The following is a 19,277-nucleotide window of genomic DNA, read 5'->3' as shown; positions in this document are numbered from 1 at the left end:
TGGTTTGGTAACTGACCTCTCTTAAGACCATCCAACTCGGCGGCAGCTCTAAGGAGCCCCATGTGCCACTGCCGAAGGTGGAAGCCAACTTTTTTTCTTCTTTTTTGGGTAGAAATGAGTGTATCAGTGATGGCGAACCTTTTAGAGACCGAGTGCCCAAACTGCAACTCCAAACCCACTTATGCATTGTTGGGTGCCGGGTGGGTGTGGCCCATTGGCTGGGTGTGGCCCATTGGCTGGGTGTGGCCCATTGGGTGGGCGTGGCTGCGGTGGTAATGGCAGACTGCGTGGGACTAAAAAGTTCAATCAATTCCAACTTTGCAAGATCTCTTTTTCCCTGCGAGAAGTTGAAATTGACTGATTGATTGAACCTTTTTTTTTTTTGCACACGGCGGGCGGAGGCCTAAAGTGAAAAGGTTTTATAAAACCCAGCTGAAGGCCTAGGACTGGGGAGACGGTGCGCGTGCCCACAAAGAGGGCACCCGTGCCATAGGTTCGCCACCACTGGAATATATGGAGAACAGAAGCTTTCTACTTCGTTGACCTAATAAAGTAGGCGGAAGAGAGAGGTCTCTTTGGTGGGTCTCAGAAGGTTCATGATGGCATCTTGCTCATCTTGGGTGGATGGAGTTAGGGAAGGAGTTAATGCACAGGGATTGTTTGCTTGGGAAGACAGATTTATCAGTTTTCCACTGATATAAGGAACTTCCAGTGCTTCCAGACAAGGAGGTCTAGCACCAAGTGCCTCCAGAAATGGTAGAAGATAATTTCTCTGGATTATTGGCATTTCAAGAAACAACTACTACTACTACTACTACTACTGTCATGTTGGGAGTGCCACACTTCCGTGTCGAAAGGATTTCAACGATGACATCACCGTTGCCTGGAGGGCTCCCAGTTGGTCTCCTTTCATGTCCCCATTAATTTGCCCACCAAAGTGGTACCCATTTATCTACTCGCGGTTGTCTGCTTTCAAATTGCTGGGTTGGCAGGAGCTGGAGCAAGTGACGGGAGCTCACCCCCGTCCCATGGCAGCAACCGGGTTTTGCACGTGAGCCTGCCAATAGTCAGCCCAGCGTCTTAACCTCATGAGCCTCTGCACCCTTCCACTTCAGCAGCAGCAGATCAGTTCTGGGACGGGAAGCTTCTGGTGATCCGAAAGTCATGAGGCTATTCAAGTAATGGACTGCAACAACAGACAGAGGGAACTAACCTACAATGGCCGATGAATCCTCTGGACTATTACTGTTCACTAGGGTTTCTGAGAAAATGGAGAGTTATCAGATTGATTCTGGAGGGGATCAGCTTCCTTCTCATACTCTTAGGCAAACCTACGCAGCATCCGGAATTTCCTTCCACCGCCATCCAGTGCCCTCTTTGTCTGCTTTCCTTGCCAGGCGCCACTAACGTGGCAAATGTTTTATCTTGATGCCAAGCTATAGAATGTCATAAACTCAAAAGAGCACCAGAACGTAACTGCTACACTCGTTCCCTTTTTGCCATTTTTGGCTATTACTTTGTTTGACTTGGCTAGTTTAGCGGGACTGGCCCAAAGGCTTTGCGGGAGCCTGACTGGAGGGAGGAAAGGGCAAGGTTGGAGCAGCTGCGGCCGGTTTGGGCGCGGCGGGCGTGGACCGCGGGGAAGGAAAGAAAAGGGGAAGGAGAAAGGGGGGTGGGGTGGTGGTTGATGCCGGGGAGAGACCAGGTGGAGCAAAAGAGTTTGGGGTTTTATGCGTTCCCTTTCCTCTGAAATAGAGGGATAGGGAGAGAGCGAGTGGAGTGGAGTTTTACTGCTTTCTTCTGCAGAGGGGATATTCCGAGTGAAGGGAAGAGTGAGAGTGAGAAGAGGGAAAGTTTGCTGGGGTTTTAAACTTAGGTTTTAACTAGAAGGGAAAGGGGAGGAGAGAATTTGGGATAGAGAGGCCTGGGGCGACGAGTGCCGACAGAAGAGGAGATGCTAGTTGCTACTGCTTAGGAGACCAGTGGCCATCCGTACTTTGGTTATCACTTGTGCAAGCTGAAGACATTGTGGAGAGTTGCGCTCGTGGGGCGAGCTGTTGCTGTGGGCTGCTGACTATCTTCACTAGTGCTTCCTGCTGCTGCCTGGAACCGAAGGGTTTCCCCTCCCCTCTTTGCTTTCCAAGTGGCTGTTGCAAGTCATCGATTACTGTCCCCCCTGACTGCCAGGGGGCTGATAAACACTGTCGCACACTGACTGCCACGGCTAAGAGGCAGCCATCGTTGTTTCTGCAAACTCTGCTGATGACAAGAGCCTCCACTTCGCGTGAGCTCCCGCTAAAAGGGACATTCCACCAACGCCTTGAGAGCGTGGCTGTTGGGCGTGGTCGAAGAGAAGGGAGGGGGCGAGGAGGGCCTGGGTTCTGGTGGCCCCTGAGGGGATAACGCTACATGTGGGGGCTCGTCCGGGATTCCCTGCCTGGCCCCTCCGCATTTAGTAATGGGGCTGTTGGTCTCACACGGAGATGTGAGCCAGGTCAACAAAATGGACCCATCGCGGTTATTAGGTGGTGTGAAGAGCAGAATAATGAAGTAAGGACGAGCGTAGTAATTGAAGTTCCTGGTGATGTTTGGTCAGAAGAGCGAATTTTACAGATATTGAGGTCCTTATTCCGGATCAGAGGGTGTACATGATAGACACGAGGGTGGATCGGGATTCCCCCCCCCATTTTTTTAGCATTGCTGGAATGGAAGAAGAGTATTCTGGAGTGCTTTCAGGTTGAGAATCTGGAATTGACAGAAGAGAATCCGCAATTGACAGAAGATATTAGAGCAAGGGTGATTCTTCCAATTGTGTGGGGCGCACCCTCGACCAAACTATTAGGCCAGGAGAAAGAGAAATGTGCTTCCTTACCCACAGGGACAACAGAAGCAGAGTTTACTCAAGCTGGGGGAGGTCTGGCTTCCATCCAAACCGATGGGGGGCTATTGCATAGGGGCTGGATACAGGAAATTATGTACTTTCTCCGGGATGCAACCGGTGCCAGAAGGGGAGGAGCAGTTAGTCCCGGGTGCCTCCAGGGGTGGAGAGCTGCGGGAGGATGGCGGCCGCGATATTGCCGAGCCTAAAGTATAGAGGCCAAGGCGGGTGATACATCCGGGGAAGAGATTAACATACGATGCTCCGGGTCACAGCATAGAGTGTGTGATGCCCATTGCGAGATGAAGGTTGACTCACCCCTGGATAATATAGATGCTCAGTAGAAAATCTGCTATTCTTTGGGGGACCAAAGAAACTTTTTAGGTGGGGGGTGTATAGCGGGGCTGGCCAAAAGGCTTTGCGGGAGCCTGAGGGGGTAACACTACACTAGCAACGATTGAGATTGGCTGCTGCGGTCCAGCTTAAATTTCGTTTCAACTACAGTAGTTTTCAACTAGCCATGCAAGGAAAAATACTGACTTTGAGCCTAATGGCTAGAAGCTGTGAAACCGACAATATCGGTCAAAAAGCTAGCAGGAGCCTTCAGTGATAATCGTTCCAATTTAAAACTGCAAACCCTTTTTAAACTGATGGTTATCTTAGGAATAACGATCCTGTGTCTTGGCTGCCATTTTCACTGAGTAGGTTAACAATAAGAGTTGGAGGGGACCTTGGAGATCCTTCTAGTCCAATCTCCTGCTCAGGCAGGAAACCCTATACCATTTCAGACAAATGGCTGTCCAGTCGCTTCTTAAAAACTTCCAGTGTTGGAGCACCAACAACTTCTGGGGCAGGTTGTTCCACTGATTGATCTCACGGTCAGAAATTAGTTAGTTCCAGGTTGCTTCTCTCCTTGATTAGTTTCCATCCATTGCTTCTTGTCCTGCTTTCAGGTGCTTTGAAGAATAGGGTGACCCCCCTCTTCTTTGTGGCAGCCCCTCAAATATTGGAAGACTTCCAACAGACCCATGGTGGCACAGTGGTTAGAATGCGGTATTGCAGGCTATCTCTGCTCACTGTCAGGAGTTCGATCCTGACCAGCTCAAGGTTGACTCATCCTTCCATCCTTCCGAGGTCAATAAAATGAGGACCCATATTATTGGGGGCAACAGGCTGACTCTGTAAACTGCTTAGAGAGGGGCTGCAAAGCACTATGAAGAGGTATCTTAAGTGCCATTTGGTATATCATCCCTAGTCCTTCATTAAATTAGACATACACAATTGCAGCAATCCTTCTTTTATGTTTTAGCCTCCAGTCCTGTAGTCATCTTTGTTGCTCTTCTCTGCACTCTTTCTAAAGTCTTTCTAGAGCAGGGGTGTCAAACTGCTGGCCCGCGGGCTGGACGCGTCACGTAGAAGCCGCGCCCATCCCATTGCCGGCAATGGCAAAACTGTCCCGATACGTTACGCGACATCACATGATGTCGCAAGTTTGACATGTCTGTTCTAGAGTATGTTTTTTCTTCTGATGTTACCCTCCCTTCACATCTGACCCATCGCTTAGAATATTCTGGCTTGTGACTCTACTGCAAAGAAACTGAGGTAAATAAAAAGTAACCTGAAAGCCATGGATCCATTTCGCTACCATGGCCAAATAAAATAAGCAGACATGATTAAAAGTGGCCCGGCAGGTAACATCATCCAGCCAAGCTTGACTGCTTGCAGAAAAACTGATCTATGACGGAGACCAGGAAATTCAGGGCTAAATGCTATTGGAAAGTTTGGAGGGGAAAAAAAACTACCTGAAGAATTTTTTCCTCCCGATTTGAAAACTGATTAATTTGTAAATTAAACCAGAAACCCAACATGGATGCGTCCTACATTTGGGTGCTGAACTCAAGAAGGGTGTCTTGGGTGCCTAAAAGATATTTGCTTTTAATACTATTCATGGAATGTTTAACTTATTTGCTTAAATGTCCCATGTTTTGCATTCTCATAGTACAATAAACCTCCTACCAATCTAACATGCTGGGCTTGCAGGATACTGAGATGGAAGTAAGTCCTTGACTTGCAACCATATGCTTGATGATCATTCTAAATTACAACTACAATTAAGGCCAACATTTCTGTTGCTAAGCGAGACAGCTATTAAATGAGGCCCTCCCCGTCTTTCTTGCTACAGTTGTTAAGTGAATCATTGCAGCTTTGTCACACGGTAAGTGACTCTTGGCTTCCCCATTGACTCGGCTTGTTGGGTTGCAAAAGGGGGTCATATGACCATCATAAGTATGAGCCAATTGGCAAGTGTCTGAATTTTGATCACGTGACCCTGGGGATGCTGTAATGGTCATAAGTGTGAAAAACAGTCATAAGCCACTTTTATCAGTGCCGTCATAACTTCGAATGATCATTAAATGAATAGTTGTTAAGTCGAGGACTACCTCCAAGTAGGGCCCACAAACCTTTTGCAACCAGCTTAATAAAGCATGCGGGGCCAAGGATCTTCCTTTGCAGCTCAGGATGTTAGGTCCAACCAGCAGCCTTCAGATTCGGGCTAATTGCTCTTTGGTCGGCAATATTTCCATGCAGGTCAGATTAAAGGAGGACACTGCAGAGCGAATGGCTGAAAAGGTTTGAGATTGCCCCACTCACGGCCGAGAGTCAGCAATTATTATTTTCCTGGGGAGAGCCCTTAAAATCACAAAAGCTGGTTCAAAGGCGGATGAAACACCACAAGAGACATTCAAAGTTATGAGGGTGTGTGTGTGTGCAGGAAGAGAATTAATCAAGCTTTTTGCATGTGCGTGCACGTGTATGTTTGTATACAGATAGATGATATAGGTAGACAGATGACAGATAAACATAGATATACACAGATATAGATGATATATAGATGATATAGACATGATAGACAGATCATATAGACAAATATAGATGATAGATCACAGATTAGAGATGACAGACAGATAGACGATATATATAGACGGTAGATCGATAGACAGAGAGATAATAGACAGAGATGATAGAGACAGAGTTTTGGACTACAAAACTGATTTTTTTGACCTGTAGCCACATCTCTCCCCACTTAAGCTGAGGAATCGGACAGAATCAGAGTCAATTTCCCCGAAGAACGTTAAAACGTCCACGGGCAAACTGCCCTGCAAGCAAAGCCTGCATGAATCCACAAACAGCTCCTCTGTTTGTGCAGTTTGTGGTGGTTCCCATGCAACCAAGGTATTCGCAATGCAGACCCCCCCCCCCGAGAACTGAAGGAACCCAGTAGGCGTATCGGTAACAGGAACCTCGCACAGCTGGAGACAGCAATGTCTTGAGAACCTTTACAGCCGGCCAGCAAACCAAACGTGGCTTTTGAACATGCAACCAGCGAGAAGAGCGATAGCTGTATTCCACATTTTATTAGTAGACAGGTGTGCAGAAAAAAACCAAAACTAAATTACCCAAAGGAGAGACAACACAAAAGAAAGGAGGAGAAAAAAAAAAACGGCGTTTGTTAACCTGGTCTAATAAGGGCGTTGAACCAACCAAAGGGGTAGGAGAGAACAAAAGAAGAAATACCTAGAATTTCAGCGCTGAAAAATTTTACCCAGAGAATTCGAGTGTGCTCCTTGCTGGTTTCAGAACGGGTTGGGAACTGCATCTGATTTGATTTCACGTTCTTTTTCAAATCAGAAAAATGTAAACGCAGACAAAGGTAGAAGAGGAGAGAGAGAGAGAGAGAGAACCAGGCTACTGATGGCTCAAGTAAACATCTGTCCTCAATCTCTTGAAGCTGCATTTCAGTTGGTTTGGATCCTGAACGGGAAACCAGCAAGTTGCTAAGCCAGAGAAGAACATCTGCCTGCTGGATGGGAGGAGAAACAGCCCTGGCTGGCTGGCAGGATGGGGTTCCCCTTCCCTGCCCCCCTAAAAACGTAGCCCGAGGGAAGGACAAATAACGCGTCTCGCACACCACCAAGCTTCAGCATACAAAGTCACTGGAGGGAATACAGTGAACACGGTCAAAATACAAGGAAAGACAGCTGAAAGACGCAGCATCCTCGTTGCAAGCCCAGCCAAGGACACCAATGCAGGACCCAGCAGGGACAGAGACCCCCCCTCCCTCCCTCCTCCTGGAGACCCCCATTCGAGGACTGACATTTGGGGGTGCCTGTTGCAACAGCTCCCATTCTCCACTCGTGCACTTTTCAGAGTAAACAAGAGTTTTTAGGAGTTCCTCTCGCAGGAGGGAATGGAAAACAAAACAAAACAAAACGATTGTCCAAAGCTGGGCTCTTTGCAACCGAACGTTATGCATTTTGATTGTTCTGTCCACCATCGTCGCTTCTTCTCATCCGTTTCTTTTTTTCTTTTTCTTTCTCCAAATTGGGCGGCCGTCCCGAACAACCCGCCTCGTCCAACAGGGGGAGCCACCCAGAGTTCCCCCTCTTTTCCACCAGGGGGCCGGAAGCAAAATTGAAGGGCTCAAGTTGCTCAAGGAAGGTCGCAAGCATCTCTGGTTCTGAAGCTCCATCCAACCTCAAGAAGACCCCAAAACTGCAGCTCTGGGTCGAAGGGGGACGTTTCCAGCTAGGATCCCGAGAGACCCCCCCCCCCCCAAAGGCCAGGCTCGGAAATCGGGTGGAGGAAATGCAAAGCCGGCGTTTGAAGGAGAAACACACAATTCCTTGATGGGTGGTCTTGTCCCATCTTACCATTTCCTGCATTTGACGGACGGGAAAAGGGGTGGGTGGGTGTCTAACACGGGGAGGGGGCACCCTGCAAAAAGTCCTCTAGCCTTCGCTGATTTCCCTTGAGACGGTCACTGTTGAAATGATTTTGGACCTCCTGCCTCAAAGCACGTGAAGTCTTCGTTTGGGGAACCCCTTCAATCCAGGCAGTTGGTCCTGATGGACCTGCCAAGGGAGCCGTCACTGCTACGGCATCAGGTCCGGCACCCAGAAAGGAACACAAGCGACAGAGCCCGAAGACTGCCTGCCGGTCCCCCCTTTCTAAACCCCGATGGCTCTTCTGGAATTCGCCACCTGCAAGCCTGTTTCCTTTAAGACATGTTTATGAATCCAGCTTTTTTTTTTTCTTTTTCCTCCAGCATTTGTGTGGTCTCCAAGCTGGGTAACTTTTTAAGACTTGTGGACTTCCAACTCCCAGAATTCCTCAGCCAGCTATGCTGGCTGAGGAATTCTGGGAGTTGGAAGTCCACAAGTCTTAAAAAGTTATCCAGCTTGGAGAGCCCTGGTCTAAGACATGCTTTGGGGCAACGGCCCTCTCCCTATCCAGCCCCAAGGATGCTCGCTTCTTCCACAGAAAGCCGCTGGATCTCCCGAAGGGAAGCCACGATCCAGATCTCATTCTGACCTCCTCGTCTTAACGACGCTGCTCACTCTCTGCCATGGGCGGGGGAAAGACGCAGCTGCTCCCTTGATGCATCCTTTGCAACTCGGGACAGGAAACGGAGCAGTGTTTCAAAGTGTTTATTGGAAGATTCATATCACAAGACAACTGCCCCCCCCCATCCCCGCTCTCCCCCCACCCGGACGGTTTCCCCCCCTCCCCGCCTCTCGATCTGCCGTGGAGTGGAGCTTTTGGCCCTCCTTGCCAAGCTGCTAATCCCACTCGCCCCTCATCCTGACGGGGGAAATTGGAATAACGGAGGAGGGGGGGGCGTTTTCAACCACCAGTTCCAAAACACAGAAAGCTTTGCGCCCTCCGCTCGCCGCCTTGGGGAAAGAGGGAAATCTAACAAAAAAGGAGAAAAAAACCAAAAACAACCAGCAGCAGCATCACCACCACGAGGCTAAACAAGTGCGCACAGAAGGAGCAGCAAAGAAGCCTCCGGAAGGAAGGAAGCGGAGGGGGGGGCTCTACACAGCTCGCGGGGAGCATTTTCCCCCTTTTCCACGGTCTCCGCCCGGGCGTTAAAATACATCCAAACCTCTTGATGAAAGATTGGGTTTAATTCGAGAACCTAAACAACAGAGCAAGCCTTGTTTTGCAGTGCTGTGAACTCTCCGGAAGAGGGGAAGGGAAGGGGAAGCAGGGGGAGGGTACTGTCTTTTAAAAAAAAGGGGGGGAGAGGGGAGGGAAGGGGAGGGAATCAAAAACACAGTGATGGGACGGGAGAGGAGGTGCGATCCAAGATCATCCGCGCAGGTCTTTCTCGCTAGGGAGGTCAAAGAACCAGGAAGTTTGGGGGGGGGGGTGGAGGAACCAAATCGAGACTCCGTACGAGAAGAGAAAGCAGGAAACGCACGTTTTGCACGGGGTCTTCTCCCCCCCCTGCCCCCCCTTGTAGGTATATATCTCTTTTTCTTCTTCTTCTTCTTCTTTTTTTGCTGAACGGTCATTGGATTTACTGCTGCGCCCTCCCCCTCCTCTGGCAAAACCGGCGGGGCAGTACGATACGGGGTGGTGTTTGGGGGGCGCGGGGTGGAAGGGAGGGGCCAGAGGGGACAGGTCACGACTCCTCGTTGCCGGAATCATCGTCGTCGTAACAATCGGCGTCTTCCTCCTCCTCCTCCTCGTCCTCGTCGTCAATGTCGTCGTCGTACAGGTCGTCATAAAGCAAGTCGGAGCTGCTGTCGTTGGAAGGCACTTTAGTTTTGATGCAGTACTCGGCCAGCGTGGTGGGCACCTTCACACCGTCCTTCTCCGCTTCCGCCTTGGTGGCCTGCACTTGTTTCCTGCAAGGGAAAGGGGGCAAGGGGAAGTTAGGGGAGGTCAGCCTCCTCACCCACCCACCCCCTCCGCCTTTGACACACTGTACCCAAATGTCCCTTGCCCCACAAATCCAAGCCACTTAGTAGACCCTTAAGACTCTTCCCCACATCCATCACTCCATCTCGGGTCCCAGCAAATGAGCAACAGCCACAGCGCTTAGACTTACAGTTGCAAGAAAAAGTATGTGAACCCCTTGGGATAACGCGGAGTTTTGCATGAATTGGTCATAAAATGTGCTCTGAACGTCATCTAAGTCACAACAATAGAAAAATATAGTCTGCTGAAAATAGTAATACACAAACATTACATGTTGCCATGGTTTAATTGAACATAACATGTAAACATTCACAGTGCAGGGAGGAAAAAGTATGTGAGCCCCTAGCCTAATGACATCTCCAAGAGCTAATTGGAGCCAGGAGTGAGCCAACCTTGACTCCAATCAGTGTGATGATATTGGATGTGTTGCTGACAGCTGTCCTGCCCTTTAAAAACACACACCTGTTATGGGTTTACTGGTTTCAAGAAGCACTGTCTGATGTGAACCATGCCTCGCAGAAAAGAGCTCTNNGATGGGAAAATGAATTCCAGAGTTTATCAAGACATTTTGCAGGAAAACGTATGACCATCTGTCCGCCAACTGAAGCTCCGCAGAGGATGGGTGATGCAACAGGACAATGACCCAAAGCATACAAGTAATTCAACAAAACAATGGCTTCAACAGCACAGAATACGCCTTCTGGAGTGGCCCAGTCAGAGTCCTGACCTCAACCGGATTGAAATGTTGTGACATGACCTTAAGAGAGCGATTCACACCAGACATCCCAAGAATATTGCTACACTGAAACAGTTTTGTGAAGAGGAGTGGTCCAAAATTACTCCAGATCGTTGTGCAGGTCTGATCTGCAACTACAGGAAACGTTTGGTTGAGGTTATTGCTGCCAAAGGAGGGTCAATCAGTTATTAAGTCCAACGGTTCACATACTTTTTCCTCCCTGCACTGTGAATGTTTACATGTTATGTTCAATTAAACCATGGCAACATGTAATGTTTGTGTATTATTATTTTCAGCAGACTGTGTTTTTCTATTGTTGTGACTTAGATGACGTTCAGAGCACATTTTATGACCAATTCATGCAAAACTCCACGTTATCCTAAGGGGTTCACATACTTTTTCTTGCAACTGTATATGCTGCTTCTTAGGGCCTTTAACAGCCCCTCTCTAAGCGGTTGACAGAGTCAGCATCTAGATCCTCATTTTACCGACTTTGGAAGGATAGAAGGCGGAGTCAACCCTGAGCTGCTCAGAATCGAACTGCTGGCAATCGGCAGAATTAAAATACTGCATTCTAACCTCTGTGCCACCTGGACTCTCTCTCTCATCTATCTATCTATCTATCTATCTATCTATCTATCTATCTATCTATCTATCTATCTATCTATCTATCTATCTATCTATCTATCTATCTATCTATCTATCTATCTATCATCTATCTATCTATCTATCTATCTATCATCTATCTATCTATCTATCTATCTGTCTATCATCCATCCATCCATCCATCCATCCATCCATCCATCTATCTATCTATCTATCTATCTATCTATCTATCTATCTATCTATCTATCTATCTATCTATCTATCTATCTATCTATCTCTACCTACCTACCTACCTACCTACCTACCTACCTACCTACCTACCTACCAACCTATGATCTATCATTACTCTCTCTCTCTCTAATCATTTACCTATCTATAACAATAGCACAGGCTTATGTACGATTTCACAGTGATTTACAGCTCTCTCTAAGTGGTTCAGAGTCAGCATCTGGCCCCCAACAGTCTGGGCCCTCCTTTTACCAACCTTGGAAGGTTAGAAGTCTGAGTCAACCCCCTAAGCTGGTCAGGATCGAACTCCTGGCAGTTGGCAGAATCCTCCAAACCATGCTTTGGTCCAAACCATGCTTTGGTCCAAGACCGAGTGGCTGTGGCTGCCGGCGCCCCGGCATAGTCAGCTGATTCCATCGCTGTCTATAGGGGGCGAAATTTTGGCCCCCTCAGAGAGGGCACGCAACTTGGGTGTCCTCCTGGATCCACGGCTGACACTGGAAGATCATTTGTCGGCCGTGACCAGGGGGGCGTTTTATCAGGTTCGCCTGATCCACCAGTTGCGTCCTTTTCTGGACCGGGACGCTCTGCGCACGGTCACTCAAGCCCTCGTCACCTCCCGCCTGGACTACTGTAATGCTCTATACATGGGGCTCCCTGTGAGGAGCATCCGGAGGCTTCAGCTGGTCCAGAATGCGGCCGCGCGGGCGGTGTTGGGAGGGACGCGTCGCTCCCACGTAACACCGCTGCTGTGCGAGCTGCACTGGTTACCAGTGGCCTTCCGGGTACGCTTTAAGGTGTTAGTTACCACCTTTAAAGCGCTCCATGGCATCGGACCTGGATATCTCCGAGACCACCTTCTGCCACAGATTCCCTCCCACAGACCGGTACGCTCCCACAGAGCGGGCCTCCTCAGGGTGCCGTCGGCCAAGCAATGTCGGCTGGCGACCCCCAGGGGGAGGGCCTTCTCTGTGGGTGCCCCCACCCTCTGGAACGAACTACCCCACGAGATCCGGACGATTCCGGATCTCCTAGCTTTCCGCCGCGCCCTCAAGACATGGCTTTTTCAGCAGGCGGGCCTGGCCTAGGGAGAATTTTAAATAGGGACAATTTTAATGATTTTAATATGACACAGCAGCAAATATTTGTTTTTAATTGGTTTTTATTGGGGATAATGTTTTGTACTGTTTTTAATATGCTGTGAGCCGCCCTGAGTCCTGTGGGGAGAAGGGCGGCATATAAGTCTAATAAATGAAATGAAATGAAATGAAATGAAACTGGCTAAATGCTGAAGGGAGCTGGGCCTTAGTGGCTGTGGCTGGCAGCCTTTAGTGCCCCAGGAACAGGAGAGCTGAACTCTTTGGACTGAGGGGTGGGGTCACTATCGTCATGACCCAAAGTAAGTAACATCATCAATGGTAGAAGACCCCCCTCCCTTCTAGCACTGGTGATGTTAGCTAGTTGGGTCACGAAACGTCTGCAAGGAAACCACCAAGCTCAGAGAGCACCAAGGACCCGTCAAATCAAAAGGGCTCCTCTTCTCCACCAACTGCTGCTGCCTTCTTGGACTTACCGGATGATTTCCGCATATTCTTTGTCTTTCCCTTTGCTGTCTCTCCATTTCCTGAACATAACGGAGGCGTCCACGTTTGCCGGAGAGAATGTGTTGGGCTCATTAAGCAAGGAGATTACACTCAGTAGGATAGTCCTGGAGGAAGCGAGAGGAGGAGAAACTGAAGTCAGAGCTCAGCCCACATAGCGGAAGAACAGAGTTGGAAGGGACCTTGGAGGTCCTCTAGTCCAACCCCCTGCTCAAGCAGGAGGTTCTATACCATCCCAGACAAATGGTTGTCCAATCCCTTCTTAAAAACCTCCAGTGATGGAGAACCCACAACTTCTGAAGGTAAACCATTCCATTGGTTAATTGTTCTCTCTGTCAGGAAGTTTCTCCTTAGTTCTAGGTTGCTTCTCTCCTTGATTAGTTTCCATCCGTTTCTTCTTGTCCTGCCTTCAGGTGCTTTGGAGAATAGCTTGACTCCCTCTTCTTTGGGGCAGCCCCTGAGATATTGGAACACTGCTATCATGTCCCCCCTCGTCCTTCCCTTCATTAAACTAGACATACCCAATTCCAGCAACCATTCCTTATATGCTTTAGCCCCCAGTCCCCTAATCATCTTTGTTGCTCTTCTCTGCACTCTTTCTAGAGTCTCAACATCTTTTTTACATCGTGGTGACCAAAACTGGATGCAGAATTCCAGAATTCCAAGTGTGGCCTTACCAAGGCCTTGTAAAGTGGTATTAATACTTCATGTGATCTTGATTCTATCCCTCTGTTAATGCAGCCTAGCACTGTGTTGGCTTTTTTGGCAGCTGCAGCACACGGCTGGTTCATATCTAAGTGATAGTCCACTAGGACTCTGAAATCCCTCTCACTGTTGCTACTATTGAGCAAGGTACCCCCTATACTATACCTGTACATTTGGTTTTTTCAACGCAGAACCTTAATTTTCCTCACCACTAAACTACATTTTGTTGGATAAAAGGGCATTTGTCCTCCATCCAAGACTGTGCAGTTGCATTTTTGGCTTGGGGGGGGAGCGGGGCCCCCATTCTTTCTTGTTTTTCCTAGATCTGTCCTGAAGGAAGAAGTCCTGGGAAGATGGGCATTTATTGTTTGCTATCCAAGCTGTCTTTTGGTGGGAAAAATCCTTGAAAAGGGTCATATTGGGGGGGGGGGCTTCATTATTTTCCCCCTCAGTTTATTATTTTTCTTAATACAGGTAGTCCTCAACTTACAACAGTTCATTTAGTGACTGAAGTTACGACGACACTGAAAAAAAGTGACTTATGACCATTTTTCACACGACCGTTGCAGCATCCCTGCGGTCACGTGATCAAAACTCAGACGCTTGGCGACTGATTCATATTTATGACGGTTTCAATGTCCTGGGGTCATGTGATCCCTTTTTGCAACCTTCTGACAAACTCAACAGAGGAACCAGATTCATTTAACAACCTGGCTGCTAACTTATCAACCACAGCGATTCACTTCGCAACTGTGGCAAGCAAGGTCATAAAACGGGGCAAAGCTCCCTTAACAAAATGTTTCACTTACCAACAGAAATGTTGGGCTCGACTGTGGCAGCGGGGTGAGGATTGCCTGCCATTCAGCCTGCTGAAATTTGCTTTTTTTCCAAGGGGAAAAATTACAGACAAATGGAATCTTAACTGTCAATTTTGCAAAAACGGCGTTTCACGGTCGACGTTTTTGGAATCCCATCCTGAACGGCTGCATCGCTCAGGCTGTTGCGCAGCGTACCAACCCAGTTTAGCCGAGAAGGGCAAAATGAATTAGTTGTAATGCTTTGCAGCTTTCTCTTTCTTTTTCAGCAAATACCCTCTATCTTACCTCAGTGAGCCTGGTCAGTGATGGCGAACCTTTCAGAGACCGAGTGCCGAAAAACTGCCCCGCACCCCACCCGCAGGGCCACCCACCACCTCCATGGCCCGCCGCAGATTGCCCAAACGGCCCTGCAGCACCGTGGCAGCCACACCCTCTGCCCACGCCCCGCAGCATCATTTGTGGGCAACGGGGCACGAGGGCGGAGTCTTGTCTCCGCTGCCCGGCTGCCATGCTGCTCCATGTGGGCTGCACCTGGGGGCGATTCTCCTCGGGGGGGCTGCTGGTGAGGAGGGGGTCACGGGGGGAGGTGGGGCTGGGGTGATGGTGCGTGTGCCCACAGAGAGGGCTCTGAATGCCGCCTCTGGCACGTGTGCTCTAGGTTCCCCACCACTGGCCAAGGTGAACCTCAATGGTGATTTGGATTAATTTTTTTGAATGGCAGTTTAGGGGCTGTAAACACGAGGGTGAGGTGGAGGGGGGGCTCCCTGGACCCTAGAATTAGTCCTCGCCTTACAACAGTTCATCTAGGGACCGTCCCAAGTTACAACGGCACTGGAAAAAAGCGACGTAGGACCATTTTCTGCACTTACAACCCTCGCAAGCATCCCCACGGTCGTGTGATCCAACTTTGGGTGCTTGGCAACCGACTCGCGTTTATGATGGTTGCAGTGTCCCGGGGTTGTGCGATCCCCTTTTGCGACCGTCTGACCAGCAAAGTCAATGAGGGAAGTTAGATTCGCTTAACGACCGTGTGACTATCTTAACAAGGGCAGTGATTCACTTAATTTCCAGACAGGCTGGAAATTGGGGCAAAATTCACCGAACAACCGTCTCCCTTAGCAAATTGTGGGCTCAATTGTGGTCGTAAATTGAGGACTACCTGTACTCTTGGTTGCATAGGAAGAAATCCTCCGTCTCAGAGAGCCTTACCTGACATTCTGGGTTGGGTTCCACCGTTCCGATGGCAATTCTCCACTTTGAGGATCATCTACAGGTGGGTGAAGAATTGAAATACATACATCCCCATTCTATGAAAGGAAAAATGAGTGGGGTGGGGAGGTTGGGGGGCATGAAGAGAGACAACTAAGTTAAACTATGCAGCAAACAGACCGCTCATAAAAATCCACCCCCAGCTCTGCCTGTTTCCTAAAGATCAAGTGTAAACTTCTTTCACTTCAAGCAAGGCACACAGATTGCTACACAATCAGATAAGATAGAAGATAACCTTTATTGTCATTTTTTTTACTGTGGGCACAACGGCACACATCAAAAACGAAATTGAGTTGCCCGTTCTCAAAGTGAAACACATACATGACACATACCTAAACATACTATGTACAACATATGTATAGACCCACATCCCTACATATACGTAGCAAATAAATATTAAATACTGTCCATCTTGAATATATAACGGAAGGAGGAAAATTACACACACACACACACAAAAAAAAAACTCAGTAGCTAAGGCTGTAAATCCCAACACATCTGGGGCTTACAGTACCTTACAGAACTCAAATGTGGCTTTTTGGTCTCAGTCAGAATGGAGCTGGAAGGGACCTCAGAGGTCTTCTAGTCCAACAACTCATGGAGGCAAGTCGTTCTACTGGTCAATTGTCCTCACGGTTAGGAAGTTTCTCCTTAATTCCAGGTTGTTCTCTTTGTAGCTGTATCCTCTATGGAGGCTTCTCTACCTTTACGTGACACTTATTCTCTTTCTTCAGCCCCAGCGTTATTAACACACTAATCCTAGGGCAGGGTTAGGCAACCTTGGCTCTTTTATGACTTGTGGACTTCAGTACCCAGAATTCCTGAACCAGCCATGCTGACTCAGGGATTCTGGGAGTTGAAGTCCACAAGTCATAAAAGAGCGATTATCCCTGGCCTACGTTTAATTTACTTCATTTACTCCAATTAATTCCACCAGGGGGAGCCAGAGCTCTCACCGAGAGGGCCCAGCTGCCAGCCCTGACTTAGAACTGGATCTCCTCCACAAGCAGATTCCCCAGATCCAAGGTAAACATCTCCCACTTCCTTTGGCCAACAGATTAGAAAGAGAGCCCTCTGCTATTATCGATGGGGGAGAAGCCGCTGGCTGGCAGTCTGGATTCTGGGTTTTGCTTTGAAGTTTGCCAGCCTGCAGCAGAATTTAAAGGATATACCTCTGATTCTGCAGAACCAATCCCTTTTTAATTCTCAACACATAATAATAATAATAACAACAACAACAACAACAACAACAATAACAACAATAAAGTTGGAAGGGACCTTGGAGGTCATCGAGTCCAACCCCCTTCTCAGGCAGGAAACCCTACACCATTTCAGATAAATGGCTGCCCAGTCTCTTCTTAAAAACTTCCAGTGTTGGAGCATTCTTTCTTTCTTTCTCTTTCTTTCTTTCTTTCTTTCTTTCTTTCTTTCTTTCTTTCTTTCTTTCTTTCTTTCTTTCTTTCTCTTTCTTTCTTTCTTTCTTTCTTTCTTCTTTCTCTCTCTCTCTCTCTCTCTCTCCCTCCCTCCCTCCCTCCCTCTCTTTCTTTTCTGGTGCTAAAGCTATAGGAGAGTTTCAGAAGAGGACTGAGGCTCTTCCCCAAAGCACCAGAAGGCAAGAAAAGAAACAGTGGAGGGAAAATAACCAAGGAGAGAAGCAAACTGGAATTAAAGGAGAAACTTCCTAACAGTGAGGACAATTAACCAGTGGAACAGAAGTTGCCTCCAGAGGTTGTGAGTGCTCCAACACTGGAGGTTTTTAAGAAGAGACTGGACAACCACCTGTCTGAGATGGTATAGGTTCTCCTGCTTGAACAGGGGGTTGGACTAGAAGACCTCCAAGGTCCCTTCCAGATTCTATTCTATTCTATTCTATTCTATTCTATTCTATTCTATTCTATTCTATTCTATTCCATTCCATTCCATTCCATTCCACTCTATTCCATTTCATTTTCTATTCTATTCTATTCCATTCCATTTTCTATTCCATTCCATTTTCCATTCCATTCCATTCCATTCCATTTTCTATTCTATTCTATTCTATTCTATTCTATTCTATTCTATTCTATTCTATTCTATTCTATTCTATTCTATTCTATTCTATTCTATATTCCAATATCTATTCTATTCTATATTCCAATTTCTATTCCAATTTCTATTCCAATTTCTATTCCAATTTCTATTCTATTCTATTCTATTCCTATTCCTATTCCTATTCTTATTCCTGGGCCACAGCTCCATACCCCCCTGCTAGGATGAGAGTTTTCTCTTAAGAATAAGATTGCAGAAGCTGCTCCTTGGGCTGCAAAAGGCCCTTTCTGGATTTCTCCTTTCCAAATTTCTGAAGGAAGGCTGTGGAGATCCAGAGAGAGCCCTTCCAAAGGAGACTCCATTCTCACTTGGTCTCCACTCATCCCTTTTTCAGGGAGGAAGGAGAGGAGCCAAGAGCTGGGAGTCGCAAAGCGACAAACATGCCCTGGAGTTCCAGCTTTGCAAAGAACGTTGGTGCTGCAAGGTTGTTGTTTTTTTAATGGCACACACGCCAGGCGCTCAGTCAACCTACCTCATAAATGTTCGGATGCCACATTTTGGTCAGAAATCTGAAGGTAGGTGGTGAATACGGGTAATCCATAGGAAATTTAATATGAGCCTGAAAGAGAGAAACAGGGAGCATTTATTAAGCAGAAATAAAAGAGATTATCTGTAGCTCAGGGTTGGACTGTGGGGGTCCTTGGTCCTCTCTGAGCTAGGCTGTTTTCTTGCAGACATTTCATGACCCGACTGGATAACATCATCCATGCTGGAAGGGAATGGAATTTGCGGGGGGGGGGGGGAAGAGGAGGAGGAGGAGGACGACGACTGTGGGGTCGGTGCTCTCTGAGCTAGGCTGTTTTCTGGCAGACGTTTCATGACCCAACTAGGTAACATCATCAGTGCTAGAAGGAAGTGGGGTTTGTGGGGAGGAGGAGGAGGAGGAAGAGGAGGAGGACTGTGGGGTCCCTGGTGCTCTCTGAACTAGGCTGTTTTCTTGCAGACATTTCATGACCCAACTAAGTAACATCATCAGTGCTGGAAGGGAGTGCAGTTTGTGAGGGTGAGGAGGAGGAGGAGGAAGAGGAGGAGGAGGAGGAGGAGGAGGAGGAGGACGACGACTGTGGGGTCCTTGGTGTTCTCTGAGCTTGATTGTTTCCTTGCAGACGTTTCATGACCTGACTGGATAACATCATCCATGCTGGAAGGGAATGGGGCTTGCGGAGAGGAGGAGGAGAACATTGGATCCTTGTGACTTTGTGGTCCTGGTGGTTTTCTTGTAGACATTTCATTATCCAACTAGATAACAGGTAGAAGGGAGTGGGGTTTGTGGGGAGGAGGAGGAGGAGGAGGAGGAGGAGGAGGAGGAGGAGGAAAAGGATTGTGGGGTCCTTGGTGCTTCCTAAGCTTGGCTGTTTTCTTGCAGATGTTTTATGGCCCTATTTAGGTAACATCAGCACTAAGATTAATACCACGGTAACAATCAAGCAGTAAACAATATCCCAATCAAGCAGCTACCAACTCAGACAAACAAGCTAACAGTCAACAACAGCCCAATCAAGGCACCACCAAGAAGGAAGCAACACTCCCACCAACAGTGACGAGCAAGCCACTAGTATATAAACAGAGAGGAAACC

At 48.0% G+C, this 19,277-nt stretch overlaps 1 protein-coding gene across 1 annotated transcript in view; it reads right to left on the bottom strand.

Annotated features, from left to right (window-relative positions):
- Window positions 1-9,326: 9,326 nt before the first annotated feature.
- The window catches only part of UBE2R2 (ubiquitin conjugating enzyme E2 R2), a 52,142-nt gene continuing 42,191 nt past the window's right edge, over window positions 9,327-19,277 (bottom strand). The window contains exons 2-5 of the mRNA XM_015812485.1: window positions 18,173-18,259; window positions 15,553-15,650; window positions 12,793-12,927; window positions 9,327-9,576 (exon numbers count right to left, since the gene is read on the bottom strand). Of these exons, the coding sequence (XP_015667971.1) occupies window positions 9,351-9,576; window positions 12,793-12,927; window positions 15,553-15,650; window positions 18,173-18,259 (546 nt within the window). The 3' untranslated portion in view covers window positions 9,327-9,350. The remainder of the gene's footprint in view (window positions 9,577-12,792; window positions 12,928-15,552; window positions 15,651-18,172; window positions 18,260-19,277) is intronic.

Source organism: Protobothrops mucrosquamatus, unplaced genomic scaffold, assembly GCF_001527695.2.
Source record: "Protobothrops mucrosquamatus isolate PMUCROS unplaced genomic scaffold, P.Mucros_1.0 scaffold_61, whole genome shotgun sequence".
Classification (NCBI taxonomy): Eukaryota; Metazoa; Chordata; class Lepidosauria; order Squamata; family Viperidae; genus Protobothrops; species Protobothrops mucrosquamatus.
Note: the sequence above shows the minus strand (reverse complement) of the source record. Positions and strands in the feature narration are given on the sequence as shown.